General features: G+C 37.7%; 1 protein-coding gene and 1 long non-coding RNA gene across 3 annotated transcripts in view; one reads left to right on the top strand and one right to left on the bottom strand.

Annotated features, from left to right (window-relative positions):
• hipk2 (homeodomain interacting protein kinase 2) overlaps positions 1-1,396 on the bottom strand; it is a 95,949-nt gene extending 94,553 nt beyond the window's left edge. For both annotated transcript variants that reach the window (XM_007553211.2, XM_007553213.2), the window contains exon 1: positions 989-1,396. In XM_007553211.2, coding sequence (XP_007553273.1) covers positions 989-1,007 — 19 coding nt within the window. In that variant the 5' untranslated portion in view covers positions 1,008-1,396. The remainder of the gene's footprint in view (positions 1-988) is intronic.
• Positions 1,397-2,304: 908 nt separating this feature from the next.
• LOC103138853 (uncharacterized) lies at positions 2,305-12,521 on the top strand. The gene is made up of 2 exons (XR_001662265.1): positions 2,305-2,360; positions 12,323-12,521. It is a non-coding gene; the product is annotated as an uncharacterized LOC103138853 (long non-coding RNA).
• The last annotated feature ends 1,814 nt before the right edge of the window (positions 12,522-14,335 follow it).

Here is a 14,335-nt window from a genome sequence, read left to right as displayed (position 1 = left end):
TAAATATGGGAAGCATCAAGCCTCATTATTTGCATGTACTACTCTTCAGTTTGCATCAGCACGTATAACTCAGTTTCCTTATACAATCAATATTTTCTGCAAAGAGACCATCAGTAAAGACTTCTTAACAGAAAGCTTAAACTAAATGAAGCACTGTACAGACTTCAGAATGTGCACATTATATCCTGTTTGGTCATGCAGTTTCATGTCTTGCAGCTGGACTCATTCATGCACGAAACAATCTGCACTGCATTGCTTTAATTATCACCCACTTTTTAAAAATTACATCATTCATATCGAAACAGATGCGGAGTAAATGTGTGATTTTGCCCAAACGCATAAAAAAAATCTTCCCCATGACAGCCTTAATTCAGCGACTCAAACGCAGCTAGTTAGTTACAGCCACAATGCTGCAGCCATATCGACACCTTCCGTTTAAGATTCACTTTAAACAACAGATACATGCATCCATGAAACATTGCATCCTAAAAACCCGAGAAAAGTCGTGCAGATTTTGTGCATTCGTTGCGATATAATTTGATGCAGGAGTAACGCTGGGACTGAAAAGAGACGCGACCGGGACCGATCGGTCTCCGACCCGCTCTCCTTCCCTTAAAGCTGGGATACAATTTCCACCAGGAAGCAACATGAGGACCGAACATCGTTTTTCACGAGTCGGATTAGACAGTTTGTTGTATTTTTTGCTTGTTCTGGGCGATTTGGTGCCTCATCAGCGCGATTTGACCACAATCTGACTGAGCAGCCAGTCTCCTGTTCAGCTCTAACGCACTAAACTGTTTGGTTTCATCAACCTATTTGGGTTAGGTTTGAAAAATGTGATAAATATGATGAATGATGAGATGTTTTAGTATAATTGTGTAATTTTTCCTCCATCTGTTTGAGCTGCAAATCAATTGTGTCACTACACCGACGGGCTCCAGCCGCACAGAATAAAAACAGCACATTTCCACAGGGGAAAAGCCCTTACCTTCGTATACAGGGGCCATCGGTGCAAGGATTCCTGTTATTCATGGCAAAGAATAAAGCGAGCTTTCTGATCAAAACTCAATAAAAATCTGCCATCTTGAAACACTGATGTGAGGGTCGCCGCGGTCTCCTGCATCACTGGCCCGGTTCATTAGTGGAGAAAATGCTCATAATTCATATCCAGGCCGGTTTAAAAAAAAAAAAAAGAAAAGAAAAAAAAAAGCCGGGGTCCGATGCGAGGAAGGCGGCCAAGGAGCGACGGGGCTGCGCGTCCGTAGATCCTCACCTGCGGCGTAATTTGGCCCGAATGGAGAGCCGCGATGACAGGTTTACTTCAGCTATTGTGCGACATGTCTGTGGAGTGAGGAGTCTCTGCAAAAGTTGCAGCAGTGATCGGAGCGCAGCGAGTTTGGTGGGCAGGGAGAGAGTCGAATGTCGAGCTAATCGATGCAGGCGGAGGGGAGGCATCACCATCCGAGCCTCAAATGGGACATTAGGTTAAAAAAAAACTAGTAATGAAAATCATCTGCTTTAAATTTAAAGATTAATGTTAGAATAAAAATGTAGTATTAATTGAAGCTCATGTATGGTTTAATTAATCTTACTCAGTTTAGTTAATTATAATTCACAATAACCTCAAGGCTTTCTACAAGAAAAATAACTTAAATTCTGAAGAAATGCACAATTAAATCAATACATATCGCAATATAACATAGACAGGTTCAAGTTCAATTACTCAAAAATTTAATTCAAATTCAAATTTAAAAATACTTTCTTGGTGAAAGCTGTTGGCAGAAAGGATCTCCTGTAGCGGCCTGTATTACAGCCAATTTGAAGAAGCCTCTGACTGAAGACATATGATAGATGTTCAGGGTTTTGCATATTATCTTATTATAAAATAATGTCAAATTCAGGTTTTAATTACATTTGTACTATATCAACATAGGAAAACATAGGGACAATGTTTTTAAAAAAAATAAATAATTAGTTAAACAAAAACAATAAAAAGAGGCAAAAGAAAAAAAAAGAAAAAAATCTGCTATTTTTAGCTATACCTTCAGTTACCTGTGGGGTTTTGTCACAAATGTGATAAATCTTTACATCACAACATGATTTAGGAAAGCCATGATTTACTTAAAATATTTAGGTGTCATAGATTATAAAAGGTTAACTTTTAGCGATAAGTAAATATCTTGGATGTAATAACGTCCCGGTGTTTTAAATTTTATTTGTCCATGGTGCAAAGTGGCCGTGTTCGATGACTCTGCGTGTGTTTGGTCGCGCCTGCGCAGAGGCTGGAGCGATCCTACTGTATGACGACACGAGATTTGCACAGAATGGACTGGAATCGGATTACATCGGCTCACACAAATGTGAGTAATCTGTCATTTAGCAGCCATCCTGCTCTCACAGCAATACGCGCACCGAGCTCTAAATGAAACATGTCAGCTCGGCTCGTTTGCAGCAGAGCGGCTTCACCTCTGCGGCCCTCATTACAAACCAGGCCACACATTTAAACATGCCAGGCTCTTCATGTCTGTGGAGTCACGAAGAGCCTGGCGAACGAAACAAAAAGTCATGAAATACTTTGTTGCATCCCAGAAAAAAAACAAAGCAAAAACGTTGCAGTTATTCTATTTTATTTTATGCAAATCATAGTTTTACTAAAACACAACAATATAATTAATGTCCAAGCTAAAATCTTTTTACTCTAGTTTTGTTTTTTAATTATCTTGTTCCAAACACATAAAAAAGCTTCAAAATGAACAGAAGGTAATAAAAACTAATGAAAACAAACTGTGACCAGCTTTTCTATTGAATTTATAGTCATAATCACAGACTTGAGTTTGTTTTCAGCACAAGATAATCATTTTACATTTAAAGTTTAAATCTTTTAGTTTTGTGTTGGGTTAATTTCTTAAATATTCAGCATTCCTATGACGCATTTTCAGCTAAAACTGGCTTCATATTGAAATATTTTCTGCACAAATAGTATCGTTTGTTAGCCTAGATGATTAATAAATCTTTCACGTTTTGATTTGATTGGAACCCACAGTGAGATTTTATGTATGTAACAACATATAAAGCAGATCACTCCACATTTACTCTATTTTTCTTTTTTTTTTTATTAAAAAACCTTTACTGTATTACAACCAGTGATGGTTGTAGTTGCCCAAGCAGAGCAGCGCCCCCTGTGCATGGAGTTAATATTTATTTATTATAAGGGGTTTGAAGCCTTTTGCATTAAATGATATGACAGGAGGAAATGGAAAATCACAAACAGTATATCGTGTCTTTTTAAAAACCGCCTGTTTGGAGATAATGAATGTGAGCATGCTGTACTACAGACAGCCACTGTATTGCGAAACTATGAAAGTGTGCATTATGTGTAAGCTGAAGCCGGATGTAACCCTGCACATTGCACTTCCCAACAGGCTAATAGTTCAATTTCATCTTTCAGTTCCTGTTATGTCCTTTATGTGACACTGGTAACTGGAATATCTCTGACTCTTGGTTTTTACATATTTAAACTGCCTAACTGGCGCCGTTTCTCCCAATATCTCTTATCAGGATATTTTCTGAGATCCTCTGAATGTCGGGAGGTTTCACACAAACCCAGTCCAGAGTGCTAAAGATGCACATCTCCCCTTAAGCCAGTTTGTGTTCAGAAATATCTATAATTTGATAATTATTGAGCCAATGCGGCGATATAATTGTGTTGGACAGAAGGCATTTTGGAGATAAAATTAATCTACCGAAAATAACAACATGCACAAGTTTTACTGTCCTGCTTGGATAGGAAACTGATGATACCAAAGTGTTTTACATATCCTGGATTTTCTTTGATGACACCGAAGGAAAATCTGACCCACTTACTGGAATTTTGGACACATTTACATAGTGACCATATTAGACTGTGATGAAGGGATACACAGAAAAATAGAGTCATCAGCTTTGGTTTTAGTATTTGATGACCTCATTTAGGGGGAGATCATGAAGCCTGAAGAGTCTTGAGATACCCCATGTGTGATCTTTGGATTTTAGATTTATAGCTACCAAGCGGTAAAACTTAGTCTCACTATAGCAAATAAGATCCAGCCTTAGCGACGTACCAGGAAATCTCAATCATATAGTAAAATCTGCCTGGACGAGAACAATTACACCAAAACCCAGGGCTCACGTTCACTGAATATTTTCCGTCTTTGACAATTCACACACCTGATCATTGATCCAGGCATGCAGACATTTCAGCTGCATGTATAAAGTTCATCATGGAGACAGGAAAGCCCTTTGGTCCGCTTGCTTGGCCCGGACCAAAAGCAGACTCACATTTGGTGCGGTTTGATTTTACATTGTGCTTTTTTTGTAAACGGATTATAATTTGTAAACGAAGCTACACGGGTGACCATCATTGCTCCCATTGGACAGAAATGATGAGAGGCGGGACAGGAAACAAACTTTCAATCTGCAGATCGCAGATTCATAAAATTAATTTGTAAAGTAATCCAAAACCTCATGACAGCAACCTGCAGCAATTCCCCTGGAGAGATAGATTGAGTGAACAATGCAGGTCCATGCAGTCCAGGAAGAAGTGAATTCATGCCACAGCAGGTGAAACTTTCAAAGTTTAGGTGAAATCCTTTAATTTCATTGTTTATATGTAGTTACTGGGGCAGCAGTCAGTGGTTTTTGTCACTTTGTATTCATCTGCTTGATGTGTGATGGCACAATGTGGATTCCATGTTCAGCTTGTTGAATGAAAATTAAATTAAAATTGAATATGTGATTATCATCATTTTAAAAATGACCAGGTAGAAATTTATTATGATGAGAGTTTTTGGACCTTGTCACTCAAAACAAAACAAAAAAAAGTTTAGCACAAGTTTTGGGGAAACTAATAAAAACGAATTTTATTGGATTTGTCTTCAAATTTTGATCGCTGTGTTTTACACTCAGGTTTCCACAGAACTAGGTGTGTGAGCAGTATTTATAGTAACCAGTGCTGAGGCAGAACCTGTTCTGTTACATGCTTTTAATTCATGTCTAATAACCACTGAGGTGTGAGAATGCTTCCTGTACGTCATGACGATCTGGAAAAGGAAACTTAAACTTCTTATCCTTCACAGTTTTGGATCCATTTGATTTTCTTGCTTTCATTTGCATCATCATCTGTCACAGCAGCCCTCTGTATTCCCTCCTTCACAATCTTTTTCATAAATCTCTGAGCATATTGCAGTTTTTTAGACTTAATTGGTGCCTGTATTCCAACTGTCATCTGTTCCTGATTTAATAGACGCTGAGTGTCCAGCTCAGGTTTAACTGGTGAGTTTGGATGCAGAAAGAATAGTCAATGAACGGCCTGTCGCTTTGAGACCTCAGTTACACATTAAAATTAACTTTCATGCCTCCTATGATCTGAATAAATCAGTAATGTCAGAAATATCTCAGTAAATGAAATAACAGCAGGTCCCAGTTCAGCTACATATAATCTGATAAATCTGGTTTGAGATCTTTTTGTAAGAAATGCATGTTGACATTTTTTATTTTGCTCATTTGTGCTCACTGCTCTCTAAACTAATTTCACGTCAGGAGGCCGAATCATTCCTCTGCTCCTATTTCAATGGAAAATCCACTCAGAGCTCCTGACCTCTCACTTTCTGTTTAACAGTAAAATAGCAGAGCTTTTCCTGATTCAAACCGCCGCTCGCCTCAGTCCCACAGGTCCAATTACCTCACACACCATCGACCGGCGCTTGTGCTCACTTGTAAATGGAAATTTGTCTTTAAAAAAAGAGCAGAAACACTTTTTGGTCCTTGTTTTGAAAGAACTTGGTTTCCAAAGTCGTATTTTTCCACATGTCTCGCATAAAATCTGGCCTATTTGTAAATGATTTGCAGCAGGGAGAGTTGATTTGTCAGAAGCAGGAAAAATCAGAAAGCATAAGAATTTGATTAACATCAGGGCTGAAACAATTAATCAGATTAATCATGATTAATCATCAACTAATTTAGTAATCAATTAATCATTAACTGGAGCACACAACCAAAAAAAGGCCATATACTGAAAGAACAACACACTCAGCAGTAATTCAGCCAAATCTGTACAAAAAAACATAAATACACTTTGCACTTAAGATAGAAAAATAAAAAAAATAAAAAAAACTCAACAGATGTAATTTTAGCTTCACCTGTTCAAATTCAGTTAGAAAAAATCTCTGGATAGCAAAATGTTTTTTGCTATCCAGTTATTAATTGTTAAATCCATAGATTGATCAACAAATCACCCTATGCTGCACAGATTTAACTGAAAAACTGTTTACTAGTTGATGCCGCCCTTTAGGAGGAGCCACCCTGGGCACCTGCCCACTTCGCCCACATGAGAAACCACTTCTGTCTGAATGAGTTAAAAAACAGAAAACCCTTAAAATCTGAATCCTTTACGGGTTTTCTGTGTTGTCACAACGTGACTTCACACTTTTGGCCACATGAGAAGAAACACTTTGTCACAGTTAAACTTCATAATTTAGCCTGGCTTTAATTCAAGCTTCTTAATGCGTTAGAATAAATCTTGAAAGAGCAGCAGAGCGGAAACACAAAACCAGTGAAAATGAAAGATGCCTATCTGAGCTGTTCTATGAATGACGGTTGTTCCAGTTATTGTACAGAAGCCTTGCTGTGGTTTTTTTGTTCATACGAGTGAGCGTGATGTTTTCCTGCCTGTGAGAACTGGTGGTTTACTCGGCCTTTCAGCAGAGTAAACACAATTCAGATCCGCCTGACGACTATTTTGGCACCGAGGACCTTTTTGATTGAGCTACAGAATTTCTTCAACAACAAACAAGGCAGCCTAAATTACAACCCAAAGCTGCAAATGATTATCCCGTATGCTTCACACGCACCAGTGAGCGCAGTTACGCGTTCTGCAACTGAGCAATTTGTCATGCCTTATAAAATAAACTGCTCCACATTCTCAGGTTTTAGGGTTTTTTTCCTCTCTGATTGTGAAGCAACGTATTTATCAGTGTGATCCTTCTGTGTTGCAACGTCCTGTTCTCGGCCTCTGTGTGCGTTTCAGGGCTGGAGCTCAGCCTGTCACGGTTTTGGATGTTCTCAGTGGGTTTATCATTGACACAGTGTCACTGCAGACTGGAGCGCCAGGGTCATGGTGGAAGGGGTCAACGTTGTGTGAGCACACAGACAAAGTTGCATTTACTGCCATGATTTCAAGCTATGAAGGGGAAATATATTTGAAATGGGGCGTGCTGTGACTGAAACATTTGTCTTGCAGTAGCTGAGTCATTACTTGGTCTTTCAATATGTTGACACATCAAATATAAACAGCTCTTTCTGTTTTTTGTTCTGTCATATGATCTTTTTGCTTCGCACACACATTTCTCCAGATGCCATCAGCCGGTCTCCCATCAAACACGGTTTCGCTGACACAGTGTGAGCGGTGGCAATACTGCAAAGAAATCTGCACTCTGTTTACTAAATAAAGTGTGTGCCGTATTTAATCTCCAAAGAGGAGGATGTGACTGATTTGTAAATGTATTCCTCGTCAAAACCAGCGGCTTGCCTGCTTGTAGAGCCTTCCTCTTTTTTTCTAAGTGTCATATGTGTGCATATTAGGTTTTTTGAGCTACTGGTAAAACTGGTGTTAAACCAGCTTTCATGCATGATCTGGCTTTGTTCTAGCTGGAGCACATTTCAGAACGTGACTAATGTCATGGTTATGACGGAAAATGCAGCTCAGTGACATCAGCACAGCTTCAGGGCGGCAATCAAATGCGCCTCTGTGTTTAGGTGTCAGAAACACCAGAAGACAAACAGCAAATAAGAAGGTGCTAAAAGGAGAGTGTGGTCTGTTGCTGGCGGGGTAGACAGCTGGTGAATGGCTGTAAAATGGGACTTAGAGACACTGTAAAACACAATAGGTGGAGTTTAATTTAAAAATCTATGCAAACTCAAAAAAATCAAGTTGTTAAAACTTAAAAATGTTAGTATGTGCAAGCTATACATCGTCAGTTTACACAATTCAATTAACTCTGCTGTAAAAACCTAAAATTTTCCTTACTTAAAAGTATTTTCAAACTCATTACTTTAGACTGTTTAGTTTTCATTAAATTAACTTAGTAACATTAACTTGTGCAATTTTAGTGAGTGTAACTTAACTTAATAAATCTGAGTATATTGTGATTTTTTGAACACCCAAATATTAATTTTATTAACTAGAAACTACTTGCATCAAAAGAAAACTACTTGATTGAAACAGCTTCTGTTTTTTATTTGATTTTCTGCTCAAACTTTGACAGAAAATATAGAAAGCAGTGATAGTTTGCTCACTTTTTGCAGTAAAACAAACAAAATAATATGCATGGCTGTATCCTAAGTCAAAGTGGTTTGGTGCAGTTTTATCTATTCAAATGTATTAAAAAAAATCCTAATAAGAGCCATTCTACTCCGAAAGTTGAGACTCATTCTTGATGAGCTGGCTGCAGAAATGAAGCTTCAGAGTCTACCCTTTGACCTGAAACACCATGAAACTGATTTTTGAAACAAATAAAAAAGTGATTTAACTAGTGGCTGCTGCTGGTGGCACAATGCATTATGGGATACCTAGTTGGCAAATCAAGTACTTACATTTTGTATTTTTTGCACAGACTCAAGTAGATAAACTTATCAAGCATTTTTTATCAAAAGTTCATGCCACTTCCTTAAGACGCGTTGCAACAAGAAGTGAATGAGAATTAAGTTTTGTTCACTTAAAATCTTTTATAAAGCAAAAAGTTTTGTTTTTCAGTGCAGGTTCTTCTCAGAATCTACCCCGACCCGTAAAGAGAAGTGAGCCAGAAGAGTGGTTAAAGCGCACGTCAAACCATGTGGGCTTGATACGATGTTACAGTACGTCACTGACGGATTTCATTTGTCCTCAGAAATCCGAATTTCAAATATGAAGCCAAACAAATTCTGATCTGGACAGCCAGAGATCCTGAAGCAGAAATTATTTCTATTGCAATGTTTGCTGCTTATTTGCAACTAAAACTGCCGATTGGAGATTTTGTTGCCAATTTCTTTACATTCAATTCAGTTTATTTCTATAGAGTCATTTCACAACAAATGTCATCTCAAGAAAATCTGTTCAATCACACACATTCAAAATGATCCTGAATGTCAAACAAGTTTATTATTAAATTTAATTTTAAAAGTTTCTTTCTGAGTAAACCCAGCAGAACAGTGAGTCATTATGCACCCATCCTAGCGATAGGAAACAATCACTTGACTTTACAGATCATGTATGTGGAGACAGTGGAGAGGAAAACCTCACCTTTAACAGGAAGAAACCTCCAGCAGAACCAGAACCTGGCTCAGTATGAGCAGCCATCTGCCATGAGCAAATGGAAGCGCGGTCATTTTATTATCTTTTTATGTTGTAAATGTATTTGTACGCTATAATTTTTATTCTTTTTTTCTCTCCATTTTAATCTGCATGCCTTTATTTACTTGTAATTTTCAGCTGGTATACTGAAATTGATGGAAAATTCAAGGATATTTCTATAATATTCTATTCTAATGGTAATTTACATGAAAAACCTCCTGATCTGTATTCTGTTTCAGGCTGTAGATCATGGAGTCAAACACTTATTTTTCTGCATTCTTTCTTTCGCTTTCCCTCTGCTCTGTTAAGTGCTTCAGCTAACCTTATTTGCACACATTTCTTTGTGTTTATTGTTCGCCTCTTAGAGAAACACCAGGTTTCAGCTCCTTTATTGTGGGATGAACATTAACCACCTCAGAAAAAGCACTTTCCTTCAGCTGGCGAGAAGCCGTGCATACTATGAGGGCTTTTAATCCAACTTGCTCTACTGCTAAAAGTAGTGTTATTATTCCCCTTTGGCAGCGTTACTCTGCGTGCACACATGCATGCAGAGAGGCAGGAAAAAAGGGAAGGAGAAACTGTGTCCAGAACATGTAAATTCTTGTCTGTTTGCGAAGGTGAAGTTGCTTCAGAGGTTATATAACCTGCTATCAACATAAATGGAGATTAGCATGCTGTATATTTCTATGTGCATAAGAGCGTGATAGCAGCTGTGGCCCCAAGATTAAAAATGGCATGGTTCAGGGAAGTCCAGGTCCGGAGACAAAAAGCAAATTACGCCCACACTTTCAACTGAGATCCGCAGCAAAACAAACTAAAGGTTGTGTCCTTGGAACGTTGTGTGTCGGTGGTTTCTCAAGTGCTTCAAGGCTTATGCACCACTTTCCTGTCTAACTTTGTGTACAGCACAAACTGTGCATGCCCTGGGAAATCAAAAACCACCTCTTGTTTTCACAGAAAGAATGCCTCTCCTCTTCCACGTACTTGACGATGAATGCCCTTGCAGTCTCCCATGCTGAAGCAGCCAAACAGCGTTGCAGATTGTTATCAAGGAAAAGTTAAAATGCTTGTATGTGAATATAAACAGAATGTTTTTTTTTCTTGTCCCTGACGGTGGCGTTTTCACACCAGTGTGCTGTGCAGGGTGAACCTCTGGTGAACTCTTGTGCAGTTAAAGCCGTGCGGCTGAAAGAGTGATAAACTGACCCCTCCTCTCGCTGTTTCACACAGACCCGTGCCAGGTCCGGTGGGTTCATCGCTGCCACTCTGATCTACACCAGAACACAGGACACAGTGACACCTGCTGGATTCACCGATTTATAACTGATTTATAATAACAGCTTAGGGCTGCAACGATCAATCCGATTAATCGTGACGAAAGCAGGAAAAGTTGATTTGTCAGAAGCAGGAAAAATTGTCAAGCATAAGAAGTTGAGTAAGATTAACGTTAGGGCTGAAACAATTAATCCGATTAATCATCATCGTCAACTACTTTCCCAATTGATTGTTAACTGGAGGATAAATCCACAAAAAGCAAGATCACTGGCAAGAAATAAGCCAAAACTTTACAAAATATCAATCAATCAAGTTTATTTGTATTGTCTATTTGAGAAACATGTATATATATATATATATATATATATATATATATATATATATATATATATATATATATATATATATATATATATAATACATTTGAGCCTAAAATTAATACCGCTTTCTCTGTAAATCTGTTTTACCCAAAACTGCAAAAGGAAAAAAAAATATTTTCTTATTTTGAAAGAACTGAATTATTTGTTTATTTGAATTTTTTACTGTATTTATAATACTGTATAAAAAAGGCTTCAGTAGTTAAATTAAAAATATGTTGAATGTTGCAATTTTCTTTCTCCAATTAATCAATTAGTTGTCAGAATAATCAAATACTGAAACAATAGTTTTTTAGTACCAGCCCTATAGTGGTTTGGTCACCTTGTGATTTGAATAATAATTACCAACAATGAGATTTAAAGAGTTTTGCACATGCAACCAACCACTGAAACTGCTACCTGTTAGTCAAACGTCAACACGATTTCGTCTGATGTCTGCGTCATGCAGGACGAGGCATTCGAAGGTCTGAAAATAGATGAAGAGGTAAGCAGCTCCCGCTCAGGGCAGCAGATGTCTTGGCCAGCATGGCCCATCTTTCAGAGTCCTTGTAAGAACAAACTGATAGCATGATGAATGCTGTCTGAAATGCAATGCCTCATAACTCAGACTACCAGCGCGGCCCTCAGAGCTCCATTCCTCCTAGGGAGACGTTGCAGCACCTGTGGCCCGGCTGCAGCAGGTTTTGCTTTCCCTTCTTATTTCTCCAAGACATTAATAAGCAAAGGTGTGGAGAGGATTCAGAAGGTTTTATTCTGAATTCAGGATTTTCAATTTTGAGTGGATGCAAGTCCGACTGAATGCTTCATACAAGTAGACGGAAGTAGTAACAAACTGAAGTGAAACATAAATGATTAATGTCAAGGTGAAAGTCGAGCTTTGAACATTTCCCAGAGTTCTGACTGACAACAAAAAGAAAATTAATCGGAAGCAGCCAAGAGGGCAAAGAGGACTCTGGAAGAGCTGCAGAAGTCCACAGCTCAGGTGGGAGAATCTATTGGCAGGAAAAAGTCCCTTCTGTTCCCAACTCAAATCATTTCTAGTTGATCTTCAAACATTTAGCAAACTCTACAAAAGAAGAAACCACTGGTGAAAAATCAGAAAATGAAATTTACTGTCCTACATGTAAAATAATGAGTGGTGAAGAAGTTTATCGTTAAGCACATAAATAAAGATTGTTATATAATTTCTTTATACAAGTAATTCTGACTTGACAATTTTGTCCCATATGACAAAGGTTTGTACACCCCTGTGTTAAATAATCTGTAGCGTCTACACACCATTTATACGAGCCTGTCTCTGTTTCAGGAAGGACACCAACATCCTGTTTACAGCAACTCATGAAGACTGGATCTATGTTTCTGAGAATGTTTGACACGTGATGAAATGATGGCGGCTTCGTGGAAATAATGTGGTTGAGAATGTGCAGATTTTGGTTTAATTTCTGAATAAATGCAACATGATTCCTGCTTTCCACAACTTTTAATAAAACCTGCAGCATGCTGCAGTTTCAGACTGATGACATAACCTCAAGTGATCCCGCTACAAGAATTTCAACTCAACAGCACAAACCCAGATGCCACACTGTGAGGACACAACAACAGAAAGCCTCCAAATATGGCTGTGGTAACGTTACATAGCATGAATTTAGGGTAGAAATGTAAAATTAGCCTCTTCCTGTTTTTCTCCAGAACTGATAAAATGCACATCTCTCTGGAAACAAGCGGCTGGATGCTTCTGCAGCCTAACAGCTGAGCGCTGGTGATAAAATGCTCAATGTCCTGTCCAGATTGTTCAGGAATGTTGGAGGGGAGCGCAGCGATCCATATGTTCATTTTCCACATGGCACGGCTCTCTGGACTCTCCGGTTCCCACCTAAAGCAGCGTGTTTCATTAGGGTTGGCTGTGTGCAGCGTCTGTGGGGAATCAAGTCTATAAATCACAGCTGAGTTAAGTATTGAAATTAGCAGCAGGCTTTAGCAGAGATATTCGCCTGCAAATCTGAATCGACGGGTTGCTGCGCAGTTTGGTTGTCCAGTCTGCAGAAGCGATTCGAAAAAGGGAACATCACTTCATGAGACGCATTTTTTCTTGAAAGTGATGCATAAAATGGAGGTAAAGGTTTCATACAATGTAAACATCCACTGATAAAGAGATTTATTTGGATGTCTAGGTGATGCACATCATGCTGTGAAGAGCATGGTTAAAGATTTGTTGCACGTTTTATTGACAATTTAAATTGTCAATTAATATAACACACTGCAACAACAAAATCTGTGTTTTGGATCTAGTTTCTAGTTCAAATATCTTTGTGCACTTGAAATAAAACTAACTTAAAAGTTACTTTTCAGCAATATATAGGAGTTTGTTTCAGTCAATAATTCCTTTCAATGAAAAAATACTAGTTCCATTGGCAGATTATTTCACGCATCACAAGACATTTTCCCATGTTATAAGTGAAACATTGCAAAAGTTAGGTTTAAATTCAAGTGTGAAACATAAAAAAACTGAATCACTCTTGGCTTGGAATCCTTCAAAATGCTTAAATGTCAATGAGATGTTTTCAAGGTTTGGAAAGTGATTAATTTCTTTATAAAATCATTTAAAGTGCTTCAAATTGAAACTGTACAGTTGTGTAATAAAGTGCAATCAAAATTTTGATCACAAGCTAAAATTTGGAAATTATTTACAGCTCAAACCAGATATTATATAATAAAAGTACCTTTTTTTCCTCACGACTAAATCCGAATTGAATTACCAAAATTATTTTTGATTCACTAAATTCCAGAAAACTTGGTGAAAACATTTTTTAGAGATTTTCTCTTTGTGACTTTCTTTGTAAATTATATTTAACTGGAGGTCATTTATCTTACTATGTGCTTGGATTGTTTCAGTGTAATGAATATATGAAATATATTACCAATATATATGTCTAATGGCTCAGTGACTTTATGATCATCTTGCATTTTAAACAGCGATACTGAAATTAGGAGATTTTGTTTTGTTACATTAGTTTTGTTCCTGGATCATTCTGGTGTATAAGTTGTAACAGAGACATTTCAAAACATAAAATTTAGCTATATTTTAGTTTACCTTGTTTAGGATGCAGAATACTCCTACAAAAATATTATTAACAGTAATAACAGATATTATATTACAGTGATTTATAGTACAGTGAAAAGTGCTTGAATTTTATTGTAGGAAACATTTAGGAACCCTGCAGTTATTTATTATCTACTTGTTTTTTGTTTGTTTGTTTTTTTCAGGATAAGTTGCATAAATGCATGACATATAAAACTTCTCAGTCCTCAGTGAATGGTG

Source organism: Poecilia formosa, unplaced genomic scaffold (assembly GCF_000485575.1).
Source record: "Poecilia formosa unplaced genomic scaffold, Poecilia_formosa-5.1.2 Scaffold55, whole genome shotgun sequence".
NCBI classification, from domain to species: Eukaryota; Metazoa; Chordata; class Actinopteri; order Cyprinodontiformes; family Poeciliidae; genus Poecilia; species Poecilia formosa.
This window is presented reverse-complemented; position numbering and strand designations above follow the sequence as displayed.